Genomic DNA, 20,719 nt, shown 5'->3' with positions numbered 1-20,719 from the left:
TTCCATGTCTTGGCTATTGTAAATAGTGCTGCTATGAGCATAGGGGTGCATGTATCTTTTCAAATTATAGTTTTGTCTGGGTATATGCTCAGGAGTGGGATTGCTGGATCATATGGTAGTTATGTTTTCAGTTTTTTGAGGAACCTCCATACTGTTTTCCATAGTGGCTGCACCAATTTACATTCTCACCAACAGTGTACAGAGGTTCCCTTTTCTCCACACCCTCTCCAGCATTTGTTATTTGTAGACTTTTTAATGATGGCTATTCTGACTGGTATGAAGTGGTCCTCATTGTAGTTTTGATTTGCGTTTCTCTAATAGTGAGTGATGTTGAGCATCTTTTCATGTGCCTATTGGCCATCTGTCAGAATTTTAATGAGAGCCCAAGGGCCAATGAGCTAACTTTAAGTTGTTCATTCTTTCACTGAACTGGTACTGAGCACTGGGTCAAGTGCAGAGGTGGTCACCATAGATGAGACTGTACCCCATCTTCCAGGTGGTCACAGAGCAGACCTCCCCACCTTCTCCCTGGAGCCAGTATGGGCTGAGGAGACCAGAGGTATAACTTCCTCTGGTTTTAGAAGGGTGGAGTCATACTTCTTTTTCTGTAGGTGTAAGCAGAACCCTAGGGAGGAACATTAACTTGGTTTAGAAAGAACTCAATTAAACACTTCTTAATTGGATCTGTAAAGGGAGAACTTCTACATTATTTTGAATATGAATGAAACAAAGGTATTTTTTTAATGTGAGAATAATTCAGACTGAGTCATGAAATGAAAGATTTTCTTACTCACCATAAGTCTGGATTGCCTGTCCAGGCACCTGCTAAAAGGTTGGAGAGCCTTTAGATGCTTTGGGAGGATGTTGTAGTGACAAGGATCTCTACGCTGTAACTAATGAATCCTGAGTCCCAACAGTAAAGCCTAGATTCTTCCATATAATTTCCACTCTAGAAGAAGCAGGTGATTGATAGTTGATTGTTCCAACAATGATCGCACAGCGTTTGGTTTGAGCATCGGCTGTGCATTTGTATCTTATTAGTAATAGGCTGATTCTAAGGAAAACAATTGAAATTAGAGGTTTCCTGATCATGTCAGCAGCTCTTATGTTAAATTCAAATGTTCATTCTAGTGGTGAAGCTTTCAGCTAGCCTTCATCATTATCCTACAATGTTTTTAAGTTACCAATATTTCAAACTTAGGTTTTAAAAAGTGTGGACATACCACACTCTCACAGACAACACCAAAACATTGCAATATCCAGGTAAATGCAATCAATTAAGCAGCAAGTTCCTGAATTATTAAATTTACATTCTTCACCAAGGGAAACATCAGTGGTATGGGTGCCTGAGGAAACATCTAGAATGTCAGAATTAGAACTGGAACTTATGAAGGTATTGGGATGCCATCTACTTCTGTAATTAACTGTGATCCCAGGCAAACCTTAATTCAATTGGCCTGTTTCCTCAATTCAAATAGGTGGATTCCACTATCTGATCACTAAGACCACTGTCAGCCCTAACATGGTGTGAAAATTACAAACTTACCTTTAGGGATGTGGTACTAATTATTTGCTGAAGAAAATCAGATTCTCAAATACTGTCATTTAGGATCACACCAAATAGGACTGAAATCCCACAAATTTATGTAGGATTCCTTTCTGGTTGGGCACAGACACAAAGAGAAGTGTGGAGATGCATCCCAGCATTTCAAGGGCTTTGCTTAATTTTCTTAAAAAATTGTAAAATATCATAACAAGGTTCAGAAATGTGCATAAACTTTTAAAGCACCAGTAATCCCTACATTTTGATTTGGCTCATTTTCAGATTTCCTTCCACATATATACATTCTATAGTTGCAATAATTTTTAATACATATTTTGTACAACTTTCTACATATTCATTTTTATAATTTTAAGGGTAACATAAGACTTTATCACAATATATCATAATGATTACACTCTTACCCAGATATTAGATATATTGATTGTCCCATCATAAAAAGTGCTATAATGTAAAGTGTTGTGCATATAGTTACCTCAATCTGAGTAAAAATACTTGGTCAAAAGAACTGAATCTTTATGGCTGTTCCCACATATGGCCTTTTTGGTGTTTCTGGTTTTGTTTTTTTTTAAGTTGTACATACTATTTTACAATGTTACTAGCAATAAAGAAGTCTACTGGCTTTGTTAAAATTATGACATCATTGAGAATTACTTTTAAAAAATAGATTTTCTAATTTACTTTTCACTGTCACAAGAATGAACATTTCTACATGTTAATTTAATTTTGTTTCTTCTTGTGTATATTATTCTTTCATGTTTCGTCAATACTTCTGTTGGAAATTATTCTTTTAAAAAATCACAGACTCCTAATAAAGATAAACAATCTGCCATATCTGTCATATTTCTCTCACTATCGCTTTATTTTTATTTTCCATTGTGTAGAAATATAATTACATTAAAAATTTTCATTTTCTGTTACGATTTCTTCTTTTAAAATGAAGACGGGGGCTTCCCTGGTGGCGCAGTGGTTGCGCGTCCGCCTGCCTATGCTGGCCGCTGAGCCTGCGCGTCCGGAGCCTGTGCTCCGCAGCGGGAGAGGCCGCAACAGAGGGAGGCCCGCATACCACAAAAAAAAAAAAAAAAGAAGACGGTTATTTTTTCCATAGAGTTGACAGTCTATTTTGGTTTTCCCATAGTTTTGGATTTTATGAGATTCAACTTTCCTCTTATTCAAACTTGATTTATATGTTTATACTCTACATCATTTTCCAAAAGATTTAAGCTGGTATTTAGCATTTTATGAGTCCTAGCATTAAAGCCCAGGTTCTTAAATATAATTTCCACTCTAGAAGAAGCAGGTGAATGATTGTTCCAACAGTGATCGCACAGCTTTCGGTTTGAGCATTGGCCATGCATTTGTATTTTATCTGTAATACGTGATTCTATTACAATTGAAATTAGAATTATTTTTTTAATCTTTATTCATTTATTTATTTTTTGGCTGCATTGGGTCTTTGTTGTGGTGTGCGGGCTTCTGATTGCGGTGGCTTCTCTTGTTATGGAGCACAGGCTCCAGGTGCACGGGCTTCAATAGTTGTGGCACACGGGCTCAGTAGTTGTGGCTCGCGGGCTCTGGAGCTCAGGCTCAGTAGTCGTGGCGCACGGACTTAGTTGCTCTGCAGCACGTGGGATCTTCCTGGACCAGGGCTCGAACCCGTGTCCCCTGCATTGGCAGGCAGATTCTTAACCACTGCGCCACCAGGGAAGTCCTAGAATTATTATTAATTGAAATTAGAGAAGGTTTCCTGATCAAGTCAGCAGCTATAATGTTAATTGAAAATTTCATTCTAGTGATGAAAGCCTTACATATGCTTTAACACTATTTTATGACTTTTGTCAAGCTTAAGTATTGTAAATTACAGACACAGCCACTTTCACAGGTAATAAGGAAGTCTTGAGATTCCCAGGTAAATGCAGTTAATCAAGTAGGTGAATCCAGCAAGGGAAGCTGAATTAAAGGTACACCAAAGCAACTTCTTATGAGTCTAAGGTTACCTCAGAGTAGTTTGTCAGATTTTTATAAATCATTGGCTAAATGATGCTAGGATAATTGGCTATTTGGGGGAAACATCACTGCTGTTCTTTCTGGATGCCATACTTCAAAAAGATATTTCAGATGGATCCCAGGGTTATCTGTAAAAAGTCAACTTTGTAAAAAATCAAAATGAAAAGAATTAATCTAAACCTTAAAGAAATGGAAGAAATCCAAAGGTGAAAATGGAAAACTTTGATTACATAAATGTAAAATTCCTGTTAACATTGTAAACAAAGTTAAATTTTCCTTAAAAGGCAATTTAAATTAAAAGGCAAATGATGGTTGGTAAAAAACTTATTTGTAACATGGATGGTTAAGCTGTGTTGCCTCGATTTGCCACTGCCCATGCAGACAGTGCTGCAGCCCTGAAGCTGAACTCAAGAAGTAGTCGAGTGCCATCTGACTTAGATTAGTGGCAGTGATCTCTCTATTCACATGATTCCAGAGGCCCTGGTACAGGGAGTTAAGGATACCCAGCTCTAAAAGCTCTCCACCCACACTTCAAAGAGCAGTGCTGACTTGTATTTTAATGTGACTAATTCTCCACTCAGTCCCTCCAAGGAGAAGAGGCCAAGTGGAGAGTCTGTCTGCATCATGGTAGTCATCATGATAGTCTCTTTAGTAGGCGACTGGGGGGAGTTTAGAGGAATAAGGCAGGGAGGTACATGAGCTTGTTGTGAGGCTGTGTTTGCGCAGGAAGGTGGCCTTACACATGCATTCCCAAACATAAAAGGTGTTCCTCATGTCAGCTCTTTCTAGTATTTTGGCAAAATCTGTAGCTTAATATATAAAGAATTCTTAGAAACCAGTAAGGAAAAGAACCATAGGACATGGAAAATTGAAAAATAAGCAAAAAACATAAAGAGGCAATTCACAGAAGAGATAAAGATGATCAGTAAATACATAAAAATAGCTTAATTTCACTATTGGTAAAAAAAAAATACAAATATTGCAATGCCAGTTTTCACCTACAAAATTAGTCAAATATTTAAAAGTAACACAAATTGTTCAGTCCTAGTGTATTTCTGAAGTATAATAATTTTTCTAAATTGATTTTTGGATCCTGCAAGCTTGCTGAATTCACTTATTAATTGCATAGTATTTTCTGCAAACAGTTGTTTATCTGTGAATAGAAAGTATTACTTCCCTTTTTTCTTTTCCCCCTCTTGCCTTAAGGTACTAGCTTAAGACTGCTAACACAGTGCTGTACAGGAATAGTAAGAACTGCTCTCGGTGCCTTATTTACATCTTATAGAGAAAGGACTCCGTCTCTTACCATTGAGGGTGATGTTAGCTATAGGTTTTTACTGGTGCCCCTTAATCAGATTGAAGAACTTTCCTTCTGTTCCTAGTTTGCTGAGGGTTTTGTTTTTTGTTTTTTTTTTTGCGGTATGCGGGCCTCTCGCTGTTGTGGCCTCTCCCGTTGCGGAGCACAGGCTCCGGACACGCAGGCTCAGCGGCCATGGCTCACGGGCCCAGCCGCTGTGCGGCATGTGGGATCTACCCGGACCCGGGCACGAACCCGTGTCCCCTGCATCGGCAGGCGGACTCTCAACCACTGCGCCACCAGGGAAGCCCCTACTGAAAGTTTTTATTATGAATGGATGTTGAATTGCCAAACGCTGTTTCTGCATCTATTAATATGATTACATGGTGTTTCTCCTTTATTTTGTTAATATGGTGAATTACATGGATTTTCAAATATTGAACCATCCTTGAGTTCTAAGGATACATCTCTCTTGGTCCCAGTGTAATATCCTTATTATGTATTGCTGGATTTTATTTACTAATATTTCAAACAAATAAAAATTATAAGCAAGTTTTATGCATAAAACCATGAGGAATTTTTGTCTGCAATTTTCCTTTACTCGTAATAATATCTTTGTGAGGTTTTGGTATCAGTGTAACAGTGGCTTCACAGAATGAATTGAGAAGTGTTCCTTCCTCTGTTACATAGAACTGGTATTTTTCCCTTAAATGTATGAATTTATCAATGAAGGCATTTGGACCTGAAATTTTCTTTCTGGGAAGATTTTAAACTACAAATTCAATTTCTTAAGTAGTTAGAGATTTAGTGATAGCTTGTGTCTGTCAAAGAATTTGTACATTTTAAAAAATGTATAAGTTTGTTCCTAATCTAAGGATCCCATGTTGTTCCTAATATAGGATCGATTGTGATAGCATCTCTTTCATTCCTAATATTGGTAACTTGCTTTCTTTTTCCTGCTCAGTTTTGCTGGGGCTTATCAATTTTAAAGACATTTTCAAAAAACAAACAGATTTTAGTTTCATCAGTTCTTCTTTACTGGTTTTCCTTTTTCTGTTTCATGGCTTTCTGCTGTTTATTGCCTTTCTTTTTCTTACCACTAGACGGGCTACAATTAAAAGGACCGGCAATGTCAACTTTTGGAGAGTCTGTAAAACAACTGAGACTCATATTGCCGGTAGGGATGTAAAACGGGGCAATTGCTTTAGAAAAGTTTGACAGTTTCTTATAAAGTTAAGCATACTTATAAGACCCAGAACTTTTAGTCCTATCTATTCAGCCAAGAGAAATGGAAAACATGTATTTACTACTAAAACTTCAAACAGTACAGGACTAAAGAGCTTTGGAATCCAGTAGGAATTGGTAGGTCACACCACAGTAAAAGTCATAGATGCTTACTTATATTGATTTTATTTACTAAGGAAATAACATCATGTCTCAATCAATATAATAAGGTCATTCTGTGCTCCCAAGTCAGTGGATTTCTAAGTGACTCTATTCTTGGTGAATTTCACATGTCTCCAGTGGATTTGGGTGGAATGGTGGGTAGAGAGAAGTACTCTGGGGATTCTAGGGCATCTGGTTGTAAGACCACCATGGAAATTGTTTAAAACAAGTTCTTCAGATTCCTCATTTGTCACTGAGCACAGCAAATGAGTCTCTTCTCTTTGGAAGCTGATGGGTTCTCTTTCACATTGGCTGTGAAATAAAAGTGTACCAAGCCTTGCAACTTGTAAGAACACTAAGGCAAATAAAATGTCCAGGTACATAGTAGAGTGTCAGTTTTAGAATAAATAGACTGGGTGGCTTAAACAGCAAATATTTATTTTTCACAGTTCTGGAGGCTGGAAGTCCAAGATCAAGGCACCAGCAGACCTGGTATCTGGTGAGAACAGTCTTTCTGATTCACAGACAGCTGCTTTCTTGCTGTGTTTTCACATGAAGGAAAGCAGAGAAAGAGAGAGATCATTCCTCTCAGGTCTGTTTTTATAAGGACACTAATCCGATTCATGAGGGCTCCATCTTCACACCCTAATTACTTCTGGAAGGCCCCACTTCCAGATACCATCACATTGGGGATTTAGGCTTCAACATACGAATTTGGGGGAGCTACAAATATTGTCCATAGTAGTGTCCTAAAGCACTCTGCACATGACAGTTCACAGATGTTCTTCTCACTCAGGGAGAAAAAAGAAAAACCATTCAGTACCTTTTAACTCATTTGCTTATATAAATAATTTGGTACATTGATTATAGTTTCTAGATAGGAATTAGGAAACCTAGCTTCTTGACCTGCTTCTAGCATTAGCTGGCTGCACAATGTAGACCTAGGCCAACTCACTTAACCTCTCTGAATATTAGTTCTTTCATCCTTAAAATGGAGATGTTAAAACCAGTCACACCACCAATGTGGAATGACATATGTGAAAGTAATTGTATTAAAAAAAGAGAGAGAGCTATTAAATGCACACAATTATACCACGTATAACTGCATTACCTGGGAGCCTGCCTGAGTAAATTTTCCTTGGAAGGCACAGATGGGTTGGGAGGGAATGGAGAGCTTGTAGTTGCTTCCTCTGTTCTTCAAGAGGAGTGTCAGCTTTGGATAGCACATCTGTTCTTAGCCAGAAGAGAAGAAATCCTGAGTTAGGTAGAGAAATGCCCAGGAAATAGAACTCTAGAAGGAAGAATAGGAAGAAGGCTAATGGGAAGTTAAAACAACTAAGGTGTGGGAGAGAGGAAGACATATGCCTATTGAGCAGCAGTTAAATCTACTTTAATAAGACCTTGGGTCCAACATTAATAACAGACACAAAGTAGAAGCACCTAAACATCCCACATCTTTAGCTGTGACTTGCTGTCAACAGACTTCTGTTTTGGTCTCCTGCGTTACTGAGAACTCTTAGATTGAGACTTTATTAATTTTAAGGTCATTCAGGTGTAAGTGTAGTGCCTTAAGGCTTTTTGTTTTTGTTTTTTTGCCTGTGGTCGTGATCATCTGTTTGTTTTTGTGACCAACTTTTATTTATATCTGTTTCAGAAAAGGTATTGTTTTTCCCACTTAACTAGCCTGATTTCAAGCTGCTCCCTCAAAAGTTTAGCTGGTGTTTGTAAAATATTTTTATAACTTAATGTAATTCAGTTGCACTTAAAATGTACAGTGTCCTGTGCTGGTCAAAAATAATAATAAGGGGCTTCCCTGGTGGCGCAGTGGTTGGGCGTCCACCTGCCGATGCAGGGGACATGGGTTCGTGCCCCGGTCCGGGAGGATCCCATATGCCGCGGAGCGGCTGGGCCCGTGGGCCATGGCCGCTGGGCCTGCGCGTCCGGAGCCTGTGCTCCGCAACGGGAGAGGCCACAACAGTGAGAGGCCCGCATACCGCAAAAATAAATAAATAAATAAATAAATAAATAATAATAATAATGTCATCTTGGTGATTTGTAAAATGAGATATCAGTTTATTATTACCACCATTACCCTATTGTAAACAAAGTTGTAATATTTTCATTAGCATATTATGTATCCTTAATAGAATTTATTAAATCCCTAGGGTTCAAGGGATATATACGTTAATTTTTCAGGGGTGATAGATCCATTTCACCACTTAAAATATTCTTTCTGATTATAAAAGTATTTATTGCAGAAAATCTAAGTAGAAAAGATATAAAAACAATTTCTTAGAGAGCTATTGTTAATATTTTTTCATTTTTTTCTCTATACATTTTATTTTGTGTATTTGAACTCATATAAAGTGTTTTAATCTTTTTTCTGTTAACATTGTACTCATTTTCTCTCATCAAAACTAAATTCCTGTTTAGTGATTATATAAATTCATAGTACAGATATTCCACCATTTTCATAATAATTTCCTAAAGTTGGATGCTTAAATTGCTTCTGGTATTTGGAAATGTTTGCTAAGTTGATAGGTGAATAATATTTCTGTAAAGTATGTATTTATTTAATTACTAATAATATTACATTTGAATATTTTTCAGATGTTAGCCAATTTTTTAATGAACTGTCCAGTTTTATCCAAATGTTCTTAGTAGTTCTTACTAGTTAATTCATATAATATTTTATATTAAGGATATTAGCTATTTGGTAATACTTGTAAATACTTACAATTTGGCTTAACATTTTTTCTGATTATAAAAGTAAAATTCAATCATTAAATTTTTAAAGTACAAATAAGTACATAGAAGAAAATAAAACTTATTCCATCAGCATTAACATGTGTAATTTTAATGAAATTAACACTAGACAGTCTTGTTGGTACTCTGCTTAGTTCAGGTGATAATATAGAATACTAGAAAAATTTTATTAAATATTTACATTTAGAATTGTTACATAGTATTCCACTATACACATATGCCATAATTAATTAAGGATGGAAATTTAGTGTTCAATTTTTCACTGCTCGAAACCCTGTGATATTCTTAAGATAAATTATAAGTGAAATTACTGGACCCAAGTATGTTCACACCTTTACGTGATACAAATTACCCTTCCGAAAGGCTGTGTAACTCAGTTCCCATTGGCAGTATTCAGAATACCTGTTTCCTTGTTGCTCACTAAAAATCCATAGTTCTAATTTTTTTTTTTTTTTTTTTTTTGCGGTACGCGGCCTCTCACTGCTGTGGCCTCTCCCGTCGCGGAGCACAGGCTCCGGACGCACAGGCCCAGCGGCCACGGCTCACGGGCCCAGCCACTCCGCGGCATGTGGGATCTTCCCGGACCGGGGCACGAACCCGCGTCCCCTGCATTGGCAGGCGGACTCCCAACCACTGCACCACCAGGGAAGCCCCCATAGTTCTAATGTTTAATCAACTTTGTTGTATTGTTTACATATAATAAGTGTACCCATTTTAAGTATACTGATCAATGAGTTTTAACAAACACATACATATACTCTTGTAACCACCACCCCAATCAAGATGTAAAATGTTTCCATCACCCCAAAAAGTTCCCTCTTGCACATTTTCATCAATCATCAATTCCCTCCTCTTACCCCAGGTAACTTGGGTAACCACAGATGTTTCCTGTCAGCATAGATTATAGTCTATCACTATAAATTATATGGAGATATATATATATATATATATATATATATATATATATAAATGGAATCATATAGTACATGTATTCTTTGGGGTCTAGATTCTTTTGCTCAGCATATCTTTGAGATCCATCACTGTTGCTGCCTGAATCAGTATGTTCTATTGTTGAGTAAAAAGCCATTTTACTGATATACCAAAGTGTGTCTATCACCAGGTGAGTGATGAAACATTTGGGTTGATTCCAGGCTGGGGCTTTTGTGAATAAAGCTGCATATATGTGCACAGGTCTTTAAGCTATGACTCTCTAAAAAGAGATCCTTCATTTTCTTACCTGGGAGAAGCTTTGTGGACTCTAGGTATATCACCTACTGTTTCAGGTCAAGCAGATTTCTCAAAGGCAAGCCAAACCTTGTTTTAGGGTCCGATTAGCAGGATGAGGCAATGAGGCAGGATGTGATTTTGAGAGCATTTGGAAGGCTATCTGGGGAGCACCTGATCGCCCCCCTCCTGTAGCAACCGCAAGCATAAGGCTCCTATTACTCACAGCCCTCCCCCACAATGTCTTCTGGCTCCTGACAAGTCTAAGAACCCTGCTAAGTCAGGCCTGGGCTCCTCCCATGACGGGGGGTGGGTCAGAGGAGAAAATAACGACAGGCATCATGCTGTTTACTGCCACATCCCCTAAATAGCTCCAGGAGGCAGTGGCAGGGTCAGGCTACCCTACAGGCCACTTGAGCCCCTGCCCAATGGCCTCTAGGGTATTCTGTGCCCTCTTCTCAGCTACATAAGAATTGTGTGCTCATGACTCCGTAGAATTCCGTGCAGTGTTTGCAGGGCCTGCCTTCTGGAAGTAGAATGCAAACTTCTTGAGAGCAAAGGATCACGCCTTATACAAATTTTTCTATGTACGAGGCACACAGTAGGTACTCAAATAGGGTTTTGGGTAATGTAAAATCAGAACCTGAGACATGGGCATGACTTATAAACACTCAATAATATTTGAAAGTTAAAGTAGGGTCTTTAACAAGCAAATGCTTCAGATAGCATAGTTTTCCCTGGAATTGCAATTAGTGATGGGAGGGCAGTTGTAGCTTTTGTTTCGTGTTGTTGTGCACATATTATTTTGTACAGCTATTTTTCGAAAAAGAAACCAAAGACAATCATTAAACACCATTCCCTCTCTTCTCTTCCCAATCTCCCTTCTGTGGCAACCTCTGAAATTCTGAGATTCTAAGAGAAGTTTCCAGAACTTAAATATGGGAAACAGATACATTTGGGGAGTTGTTTGTATTAAAGGCAATATGATAACAAATGCCATGAGTGGGATGGGAATAAGATTTTATAGAGAAATAAATGCTTTACAGACAGCTTTTCAGGAAAATCTCTCTCATAATAAAGGAAGATAGTTCATTAGAGTAAGGGCCTAAGCTTTCAGACCACAAGAGCCTGGAGTGATTCCACAGATTACACCTCATTACACGGTACATCTGTTACTAAGTCTAAAGTCATTCTGCTTGCTGCATGACAGGCAGTAAGTCAGGAGACAAGTTATTGTGGGAACTTTATTTGGAAAGCCAGCAGACTGAGAAGGTGGCCAACTAATGTCCTAGAGAACCATCTTACCCCAGTCAGAATTCCGGCTTCATTTATACTAAAAGGTGAGGGGCAGGGGTGAAGGGGGAGTTGGTTGTTGTAAACTTCTTGGTGCAGGAATCCTTTGTTCTTGCAGCTGTCCTCGTAGGTCAGCTCACGATGTTCCTGTAAACTTCCAACAAGACAAATGTTATTCTCTGTTCTGCAACTTTTTATCTTTATATGAATGGGAAAGTGTTGTACTCTTAAAGGTCAGAGCCTTGAGAATGGGCTGTCCTGTATACTGCAGGCTATAGGCAACATTCTTAACTGGAAGCAAAAGCAATAGAATACAAAGGTTGAAGTAAAAGAAACAGATCTAATATGGAGTCAGATTTGTTCTTCCCTATTACATCTCTTTCACGAACATCAACTCTTATGTTTGCTCATGGCAGAATGAGGTTTTGATGGGGCGTGTTTCTCTTCCCTCAGTTCACTGACATTGGGACCTTCGAGACGGTGTGGCAGGTCAAGTTTTACAATTACCACAAGCGAGATCACTGCCAGTGGGGAAGCCCCTTCTCCGTCATTGAGTACGAATGCAAGCCCAATGAGACCCGCAGTCTCATGTGGGTGAACAAGGAGTCCTTCCTCTGAAGATGGCGCTTTCTGATGCTGTTGGACAATCTCTTCAGAGATCCACTTTTAGATAACCCAGCACAAGCCTTCACCAAGGCACACCACTCCGTTGCTGTCTCCCATTGGGTGCCAATTATCTACTAGCCCTGATTATTCTGAAAGTGTAATTCCCCTCTGAAGCTGTGTCCCTGACATAAAAGATCATGATGTACCCTGCCCGAGAGACTCCCTTTCTGTATTCTGTGTTGGTGTTCCTGCCTCCAGTTGTTCTTGGTCAGTCTGGTGACCACTTGGAGGAGCTCCGTGGAATCCGCAGGCTGTGTCCCACACTTAACTCTTCCACTGAATGACTGTGCTGTTTTGTTTCCAAGTTGAGTGCTTCCCTCTTTTTTGTTAAGTGTTAAATAAAAAGTAACAATGTGCTTGGGTTCCACCCCAGGTGTGCAAGGGTAACATGTAACTTGGGATGTTTTCCAGCTGTGTCAAAGTAGGCTTTGTGAAAATGTGATGCAAACAGCAGTCAATGGGACTCAAGTGTTGTGCTTTCTGTAAACAGCTCGGCTATTTCAGGGAAGAATAATGACGGAAGAAAAGGACAAATATTTAAGAAGTGTCTATAACGTATTACAACTCAGATAATGTAAGGTATTGTGCTGTGGCCTTGTGGAAGTGGGAAAGAGCCTTGTGTGGACCACTGTTAAACAAGGTGACCAAAGTGACGGGGTTAACTCTTTGGCAAGTGACTGTGGTGTCCAAACAGGCATGCTGATGGCCTCCCTACATTCCCCGTCACTTGAACTTTGTAAAACTGTGTATGGAACTATAATCAACTTTTGATATTTCTTAATAAAGGCATTGAAAATCATCTCTGACTTGCCTTCTTAATTTGGGCAATATCTGTCTAGCAGGTGGACCTCTGTTCCAGGCCAGCTCTACCAAGATTGCTACTGAATCCAGACTGGTACTGCTCACCACACGACAGGCCAGTAAATCAAGAGATGAGGTGAAGGGGCACAGAATAACGACTTTATTCGGAAAGCCAGCAGACCAGGAAGATGGTGGACTACTGTCCCAAAGATTATAATTCAGGCATCTTTTATATTAAAAGGGGGGGCAGTGTGGCCGTTCATTGCAAACTTCTTGGTGCCGGAATCCTTTGTTCTTGCAGCTGTCCATGTAGGTCAGGTCAGATGTTCCTGTAAACCTCCAACAAAACAAATGTTATTTTCTCTTCTGCAACTTTTTAATCTCTATATGATTGGGAAAGTGTTACACTTTTAAAGGTCAGAGCCTTGAGAATGGGCTATCCTATATATTTCAGACTATAGGCAACATTCTTTTACCAAAGGTGCAGAGCCAGCATGACAAAGCACAGGCAACAGAGCACAAGGGTTAGAGCTAAAGGAATAGATCCAATATGGAGTCAGGTTTGTTCTTCTCTGATACAAGACCACCATCTATGTTGCAGGGTGAGGGGGATATACCTGGAGTAGAATTAGCACACTTAACTCATAGATCAATTCTGACCATTAAACAGGGAATACTCTACCGGCTGCAACAAAGCTAGCACAGGCTTGGGCTCTTGGTGGACAATCAAAAAATGCTTGTCCCTATCCTCTCTCCATTCCTCCTTCCAGGGTGACCACACCCCTGTCAGCCAGCTATGTAGCTGAGCAGCTTTAGGATGTGGTGCTGTAACAGTGCATGTGCATCAGGATGGAGACCTCCTTGCCTGCTCCCAGGCACTGCAAGGTACCTGGCACAAAGCCTGTACTCCATGTAGATTGAGGATGAATTCCCTAAGAAGCAAAGAAACATTCTCTTGAAAGGTAACAATATTGTAATGTTCACTTGGGAAGCACAAATCCTATTGGGTTGGAAAAAGTTAGTTGGGAATTTGTTTTTTTTGCTGCCTGTGAACCTTCCATGTAAGAATATGCAAGGTTAATGGGACTATTGCAAAGAATCAATTTCTTGTGGAAATGAATTTGGAAGGCTGGCCCCAAACCCTCTGCACCTGTGTTACTTACCTGCAATGAGGCTGTGCTGCCAGCAGGGCACAGTAATGCCTTGGATTTGGGCTAATTACGAGCGGTGTTAAAAGAGAGGAGTATGCTTCTCAATTCGCTTGTTTTTCAAAAATGAGAGTGTCTATTAACTGCCGCTAAATATAAGCATTAATCCATTCCTAATTACTGTATTTTATAAGCCAACACTCTTCAGACACTGAGATATTTAAAGCCACGGGTTTACTATAGACAGAGGCTTAAGTTTTATTCCAGAATATCCAGTGGAAATGCAGTTATTAGAAGGTGAGAAAATGTGAAAACTACATATCTTAGCCTGTTGAAACATTTGATGAGTAAATATTTTCATTTGGGAAAAAACAACTCTCAAGCTAGTGACTCATCCATCAGAGTCTTAGTATTTGCTTTGAGGGGTGGAAGCAATATTGCGGCTTTTGCCCGTTTCCATTTTTGAGTTGGGAATGACTTAAGGCAGGGCTGGGGGAAACATGGCCCATGTCACTGGACACACCCTCCCACCGAAGAGCCCCAGCCCAGAAGCCGGAGCATCGAAGTCCCAGAGACACACTGGGTGAGTTCAAGTGTTCACCATCATTCTGCTTGTGGCTAAGATGAGTTCGGCTAGTAGACTTCTAAAGCACGTTAAGATTTATGGTTCGTACCTCTACTTTATTCTCCTTATTTTGTTTAAATGTGTGTGTGCGTGCATGTGTGTATGTTCCCCTTGAGGCTAAGAGGTACAGTTGAATCAAGGGAGGTGGGGAGGGGATGGAGATGAAGTAAACAGGAAATCTTAACAGCTAATCTGCCACGTTAAGTGAGCTTTCCTGGCATCTACTGTTCTACTTATGATTGGACTCAAGCCCAGTCTCTCTGGCTACTTCTCAGCATAGCTCTCCTCCTACTCCCAGATTCAAGTGCTCAGCTATATCAAGCTGCTGAGTTGTAACTTTGCCCCTCAGCCATCTGGAAGGCTATTTTTGTACAAGTTGTAGCCATGTCTCTCTACTTCTAAGCATCGGGTGGCTACCCAGAAGCTTGAGGAACTAGGCCATCCTTCTAATTATTATGATGACTGAAACACTTTGGAACAGGTAGGAGAGTGGAAATGCCTTGAATTTCTATTTTGTGACACCTTGCTTATTGAGAAGTCACTTATCCAACCATCTAAGCCATCCAGATCCCCGTTGAGAACAGAAAACATGCCAAAAAGTAAAGATCTCTGTCACAGATGTCACCAGGTCCATCCACTAAAGGCTTGGGTCTTCTCTCGAAGCCTCATGACTCATATATATATATATATATATATTTTTTTTATTTATTTTTTATTTTTATTTTTATTTTTTTTTTTTTGCGGTACGTGGGCCTCTCACTGTTGTGGCCTTTCCCGTTGCGGGGCACAGGCTCCGGACGCGCAGGATCAGCGGCCATGGCTCACGGGCCCAGCCGCTCCGTGGCATGTGGTATCTTCCCGGACCGGGGTACGAACCCGTGTCCCCTGCATCGGCAGGCGGACTCTCAACCACTGCGCCACCAGGGAAGCCCTCATGACTCATATTTTAAAGATGGTTCTAACTTATAAGGTGATCTAGTTTCTGGCTCTTAGGAAATTGGAAGCAGAATAATTAGAGGAAAGAAGGCAATTTGTGGAGACAGATATACTGAAAATAAATTTTTTTCACAGAGAGAAGACCAAGAAGAAATGTTGAAAGAAGATAAAATAAGTCAAAAACTATAATAGATAGGGGCATAATCCTGAATTAAACCACAATAGTTTCTGTGGATATCAAATAAAAATTGATATACATAATCATGACTCTTTATTTAGGAAGATTATCCATTATTTTCACAAATGTTTCATCATGACCCAGTGTTTAAGAGTTCAGATTCTGGAGCCAAGATGCCTCAATTCAAATCTTTATTTAACTGTGTGACCTTAGACAAGTCACTTAATATCTCTGCGCTTACATTTTTTTAAATTAATTAATCATTTTTGGCTGCGTTGGGTCTTCGTTGCTGCACGCTGGCTTTCTCTAGTTGCGGGGAGAGGGGGCTACTATTCGCTGCGGTGCACAGGCTTCTCATTGCGGTGGCTTCTCTTGTTGCGGAGCACGGGCTCTAAGGCACACGGGCTTCACTAGCTGTGGCACTCGGGCTTCGGTAGTTGGGGCTCACGGGCTCTAGAGCGCAGGCTCAGTAGTTATGGCGCACGGGCTTAGTTGCTCCGCGGCATGTGGCATCTTCCCGGACCAGGGCTTGAACCCGTGTCCCCTGCATTGTCGGGTGGTATCTTAACCACTGTGCCACCAGGGAAGTCCTGTGTTTAAAGTTTTTCATTTGGAAAGTGGAGATAATAAAAATATTTACTTTAAAGAGTGGTTGTGAGGATTAAATAAGTTAATGCATATAAAATTAACTGTAACTGGCACATAACATTATTACTCGGTACATTTTGTTTAAAAAGTCAGAGAGGACAAAAATACAAAAGTATTAAAAATGCAAAGAGGAAAACTGAAGGTGTTTAAAAGAATATTCCATGCATGGATAATAGCCAAAGCTTGTGCTCTGGTCTTATACAAAAAATGAAGAAGAAGAAGAAGATGATGAAGGAGAAGGAGGAAGAGGAAGATGAGGGGGAGGAGGGGAAGGAAGGGGAGGAGGAGGAGAAGAAGGAGAATGTATGTAGAGACAATATTTTTAATTACTTAAAAATAAATAGTTTGAAGTAATGTATTTTAAGGTATGTTAGGGAAAGACTTTCTCCACAAACAGCCTTCATAGAGTCTCTTTTACAAAGACCCAGTTCTTAATAATATGCAAACATCCGGACAAAATCAGAGAACTTAAAATCGGATAAATGTCAAGAGTGATGTCAAAAGTTCTATTTGTTATTTCTTTTTTTAAAAAATAAATTTATTTCTTTTCGGCTGTGTTGGGTCTTCGTTGCTGTGCACTGATGAGCGGGGGCTCCTCTTCATTGCGGTGCGCGGGCTTCTCATTGTGGTGGTTCCTCTTGTGGAGCACGGGCTCTAGGTGCACAGGCTCAGTAGTTGTGGCTCGCAGGCTGTAGAGCACAGGCTTAGTAGCTGTGGCGCACGGGCTTTGTTGCTCCGCGGCATGTGGGATCTTCCTGGACCAGGGATCGAACCGTGTTCCCTGAATCGGCAGGCGGACTCTTAACCAGTGCGCCACCAGGGAAGTCCCTATTTGTTATTTCTTTTAATCCTCCCAACAGCTCTGTGAGGTAGGCAGCGCATGTCATATGTCCGTTTTACAGAAGAAAAATGTCTCTAATTTTGAAAAATAAGGCTCAAGTTTAAACGGCTGATTTTACAAGAAACGACTTTATTTGATCCTCAGTTTTCTCGTTTGTGAAATGGTGACAATACTATCCACTTCAGAGTGTGTTAGGATTAAATAATATGTCACAAGCAAAACGCCTTCCTTCCCTTCTCTTCTCATCACCCTCCTTCTGATGCGTTTTATTTAAAACGACGTCATCCTGTGTCCACACTCCTGCCGTGTTTGTTTTTTTAACTGGTTTTGCCTTCCTTTATTTGCAGTCTAGTAGATCAATGCCTTTCCCCCCCAAAATTACTGTGAATTGATTAAGTCTATAAATGACTCTAAATTATTGTCAGTAAATAAAAGTATTCCATTTCTAGAAACTCTGTATTCAGTTAGAAACCTATAGCTCTCTGCACAGCAAATTACTTGAAGAGGACCTTGACTCTTTGAAGTCATAGGAACTACTGTTAGAGCACTAGACAAGACTAATTCTGTTTTTTTCTTAGCAAGTATGGTATTTTATTCCCCATTTACTGATCAATGAAAAATATGACAATATTTTTGGCCTCACTCTCGTGCTGGAATAGTAAGCCTGACAGGCACTCTAGCCTCTGGCCACGGCGGATTTCTGATTCTCCTTCAGGTATTCAGAGCTGGGACCGTCTCCCTGACACTGCACAGCCTGTACCCTCTGCTTGGAATGCCCTGCTCCATTTTCTTCCTAGCAGATGCCTTCAAGTGCCAACTTAAATGTCACCTCAGCTATGAAGTCTTTCCTGACTCCTCTAAAATGTCGAGTCAAGAATAATTTTGAAATGATGTTTATTCAGATATTTTCTTTGATGACCCCGTTTCTGAAAAGCGTCACCAGCTTCCATCTAACTTCTGCCTTTCTGAAGTTCTCTGGATGGCTTCCACGTTTTCTGACTGACTCAGTGAGAATGAGCTGACTCAATAAAAAAAAAGTGATGAGATTCTAGAAAGAGCTAGCTGGCTGGCTGACTGGCTGGAAAAAAAAAAAAAAAGGCACACGGGCTTCACTAGCTGTGGCACTCGGGCTTCGGTAGTTGGGGCTCACGGGCTCTAGAGCGCAGGCTCAGTAGTTATGGCGCACGGGCTTAGTTGCTCCGCGGCATGTGGCATCTTCCCGGACCAGGGCTTGAACCCGTGTCCCCTGCATTGTCGGGTGGTATCTTAACCACTGTGCCACCAGGGAAGTCCTGTGTTTAAAGTTTTTCATTTGGAAAGTGGAGATAATAAAAATATTTACTTTAAAGAGTGGTTGTGAGGATTAAATAAGTTAATGCATATAAAATTAACTGTGACTGGCACATAACATTATTACTCGGTACATTTTGTTTAAAAAGTCAGAGAGGACAAAAATACAAAAGTATTAAAAATGCAAAGAGGAAAACTGAAGGTGTTTAAAAGAATATTCCATGCATGGATAATAGCCAAAGCTTGTGCTCTGGTCTTATACAAAAAATGAAGAAGAAGAAGAAGATGATGAAGGAGAAGGAGGAAGAGGAAGATGAGGGGGAGGAGGGGAAGGAAGGGGAGGAGGAGGAGAAGAAGGAGAATGTATGTAGAGACAATATTTTTAATTACTTAAAAATAAATAGTTTGAAGTAATGTATTTTAAGGTATGTTAGGGAAAGACTTTCTCCACAAACAGCCTTCATAGAGTCTCTTTTACAAAGACCCAGTTCTTAATAATATGCAAACATCCGGACAAAATCAGAGAACTTAAAATCGGATAAATGTCAAGAGTGATGTCAAAAGTTCTATTTGTTATTTCTTTTTTTAAAAAATAAATTTATTTATTTTCGGCTGTGTTGGGTCTTCGTTGCTGTGCACTGATGAGCGGGGGCTACTCTTCATTGCGGTGCGCGGGCTTCTCATTGTGGTGGTTCCTCTTGTGGAGCACGGGCTCTAGGTGCACAGGCTCAGTAGTTGTGGCTCGCAGGCTGTAGAGCACAGGCTTAGTAGCTGTGGCGCACGGGCTTTGTTGCTCCGCGGCATGTGGGATCTTCCTGGACCAGGGATCGAACCGTGTTCCCTGAATCGGCAGGCGGACTCTTAACCAGTGCGCCACCAGGGAAGTCCCTATTTGTTATTTCTTTTAATCCTCCCAACAGCTCTGTGAGGTAGGCAGCGCATGTCATATGTCCGTTTTACAGAAGAAAAATGTCTCTAATTTTGAAAAATAAGGCTCAAGTTTAAACGGCTGATTTTACAAGAAACGACTTTATTTGATCCTCAGTTTTCTCGTTTGTGAAATGGTGACAATACTATCCACTTCAGAGTGTGTTAGGATTAAATAATATGTCACAAGCAAAACGCCTTCCTTCCCTTCTCTTCTCATCACCCTCCTTCTGATGCGTTTTATTTAAAACGACGTCATCCTGTGTCCACACTCCTGCCGTGTTTGTTTTTTTAACTGGTTTTGCCTTCCTTTATTTGCAGTCTAGTAGATCAATGCCTTTCCCCCCCAAAATTACTGTGAATTGATTAAGTCTATAAATGACTCTAAATTATTGTCAGTAAATAAAAGTATTCCATTTCTAGAAACTCTGTATTCAGTTAGAAACCTATAGCTCTCTGCACAGCAAATTACTTGAAGAGGACCTTGACTCTTTGAAGTCATAGGAACTACTGTTAGAGCACTAGACAAGACTAATTCTGTTTTTTTCTTAGCAAGTATGGTATTTTATTCCCCATTTACTGATCAATGAAAAATATGACAATATTTTTGGCCTCACTCTCGTGCTGGAATAGTAAGCCTGACAGGCACTCTAGCCTCTGGCCACGGCGGATTTCTGATTCTCCTTCAGGTATTCAGAGCTGGGACCGTCTCCCTGACACTGCACAGCCTGTACCCTCTGCTTGGAATGCCCTGCTCCATTTTCTTCCTAGCAGATGCCTTCAAGTGCCAACTTAAATGTCACCTCAGCTATGAAGTCTTTCCTGACTCCTCTAAAATGTCGAGTCAAGAATAATTTTGAAATGATGTTTATTCAGATATTTTCTTTGATGACCCCGTTTCTGAAAAGCGTCACCAGCTTCCATCTAACTTCTGCCTTTCTGAAGTTCTCTGGATGGCTTCCACGTTTTCTGACTGACTCAGTGAGAATGAGCTGACTCAATAAAAAAAAAGTGATGAGATTCTAGAAAGAGCTAGCTGGCTGGCTGACTGGCTGGAAAAAAAAAAAAAAAGCCAGCAAGGAGTTTGGAATATATTAGCCTTTAATGGGCTAGTTTTGCTCCCTT

The 20,719-nt window shown here is 40.1% G+C and overlaps 1 protein-coding gene and 1 long non-coding RNA gene across 2 annotated transcripts in view; one reads left to right on the top strand and one right to left on the bottom strand.

Annotated features, from left to right (window-relative positions):
- Positions 1 to 12,999, top strand: part of CNRIP1 (cannabinoid receptor interacting protein 1) — a 23,891-nt gene extending 10,892 nt beyond the window's left edge. The window contains exon 3 of the mRNA XM_007126721.3: positions 11,988 to 12,999. Within this exon, the coding sequence (XP_007126783.1) occupies positions 11,988 to 12,152 (165 nt within the window). The 3' untranslated portion in view covers positions 12,153 to 12,999. The remainder of the gene's footprint in view (positions 1 to 11,987) is intronic.
- Positions 5,868 to 11,144, bottom strand: LOC114487316 (uncharacterized). Its single transcript, XR_003682314.2, has 3 exons — positions 10,255 to 11,144; positions 7,363 to 7,479; positions 5,868 to 7,042 (listed from the first exon to the last, which is right to left on the bottom strand). It is a non-coding gene; the product is annotated as an uncharacterized lncRNA (long non-coding RNA).
- Positions 13,000 to 20,719: the final 7,720 nt, after the last annotated feature.

Source organism: Physeter macrocephalus, chromosome 12 (assembly GCF_002837175.3).
Source record: "Physeter macrocephalus isolate SW-GA chromosome 12, ASM283717v5, whole genome shotgun sequence".
In the NCBI taxonomy this organism is placed as follows: Eukaryota; Metazoa; Chordata; class Mammalia; order Artiodactyla; family Physeteridae; genus Physeter; species Physeter macrocephalus.
The sequence above is the reverse complement of the archived record's forward strand: the minus strand, read 5'-3'. Positions and strand labels throughout refer to the sequence as shown.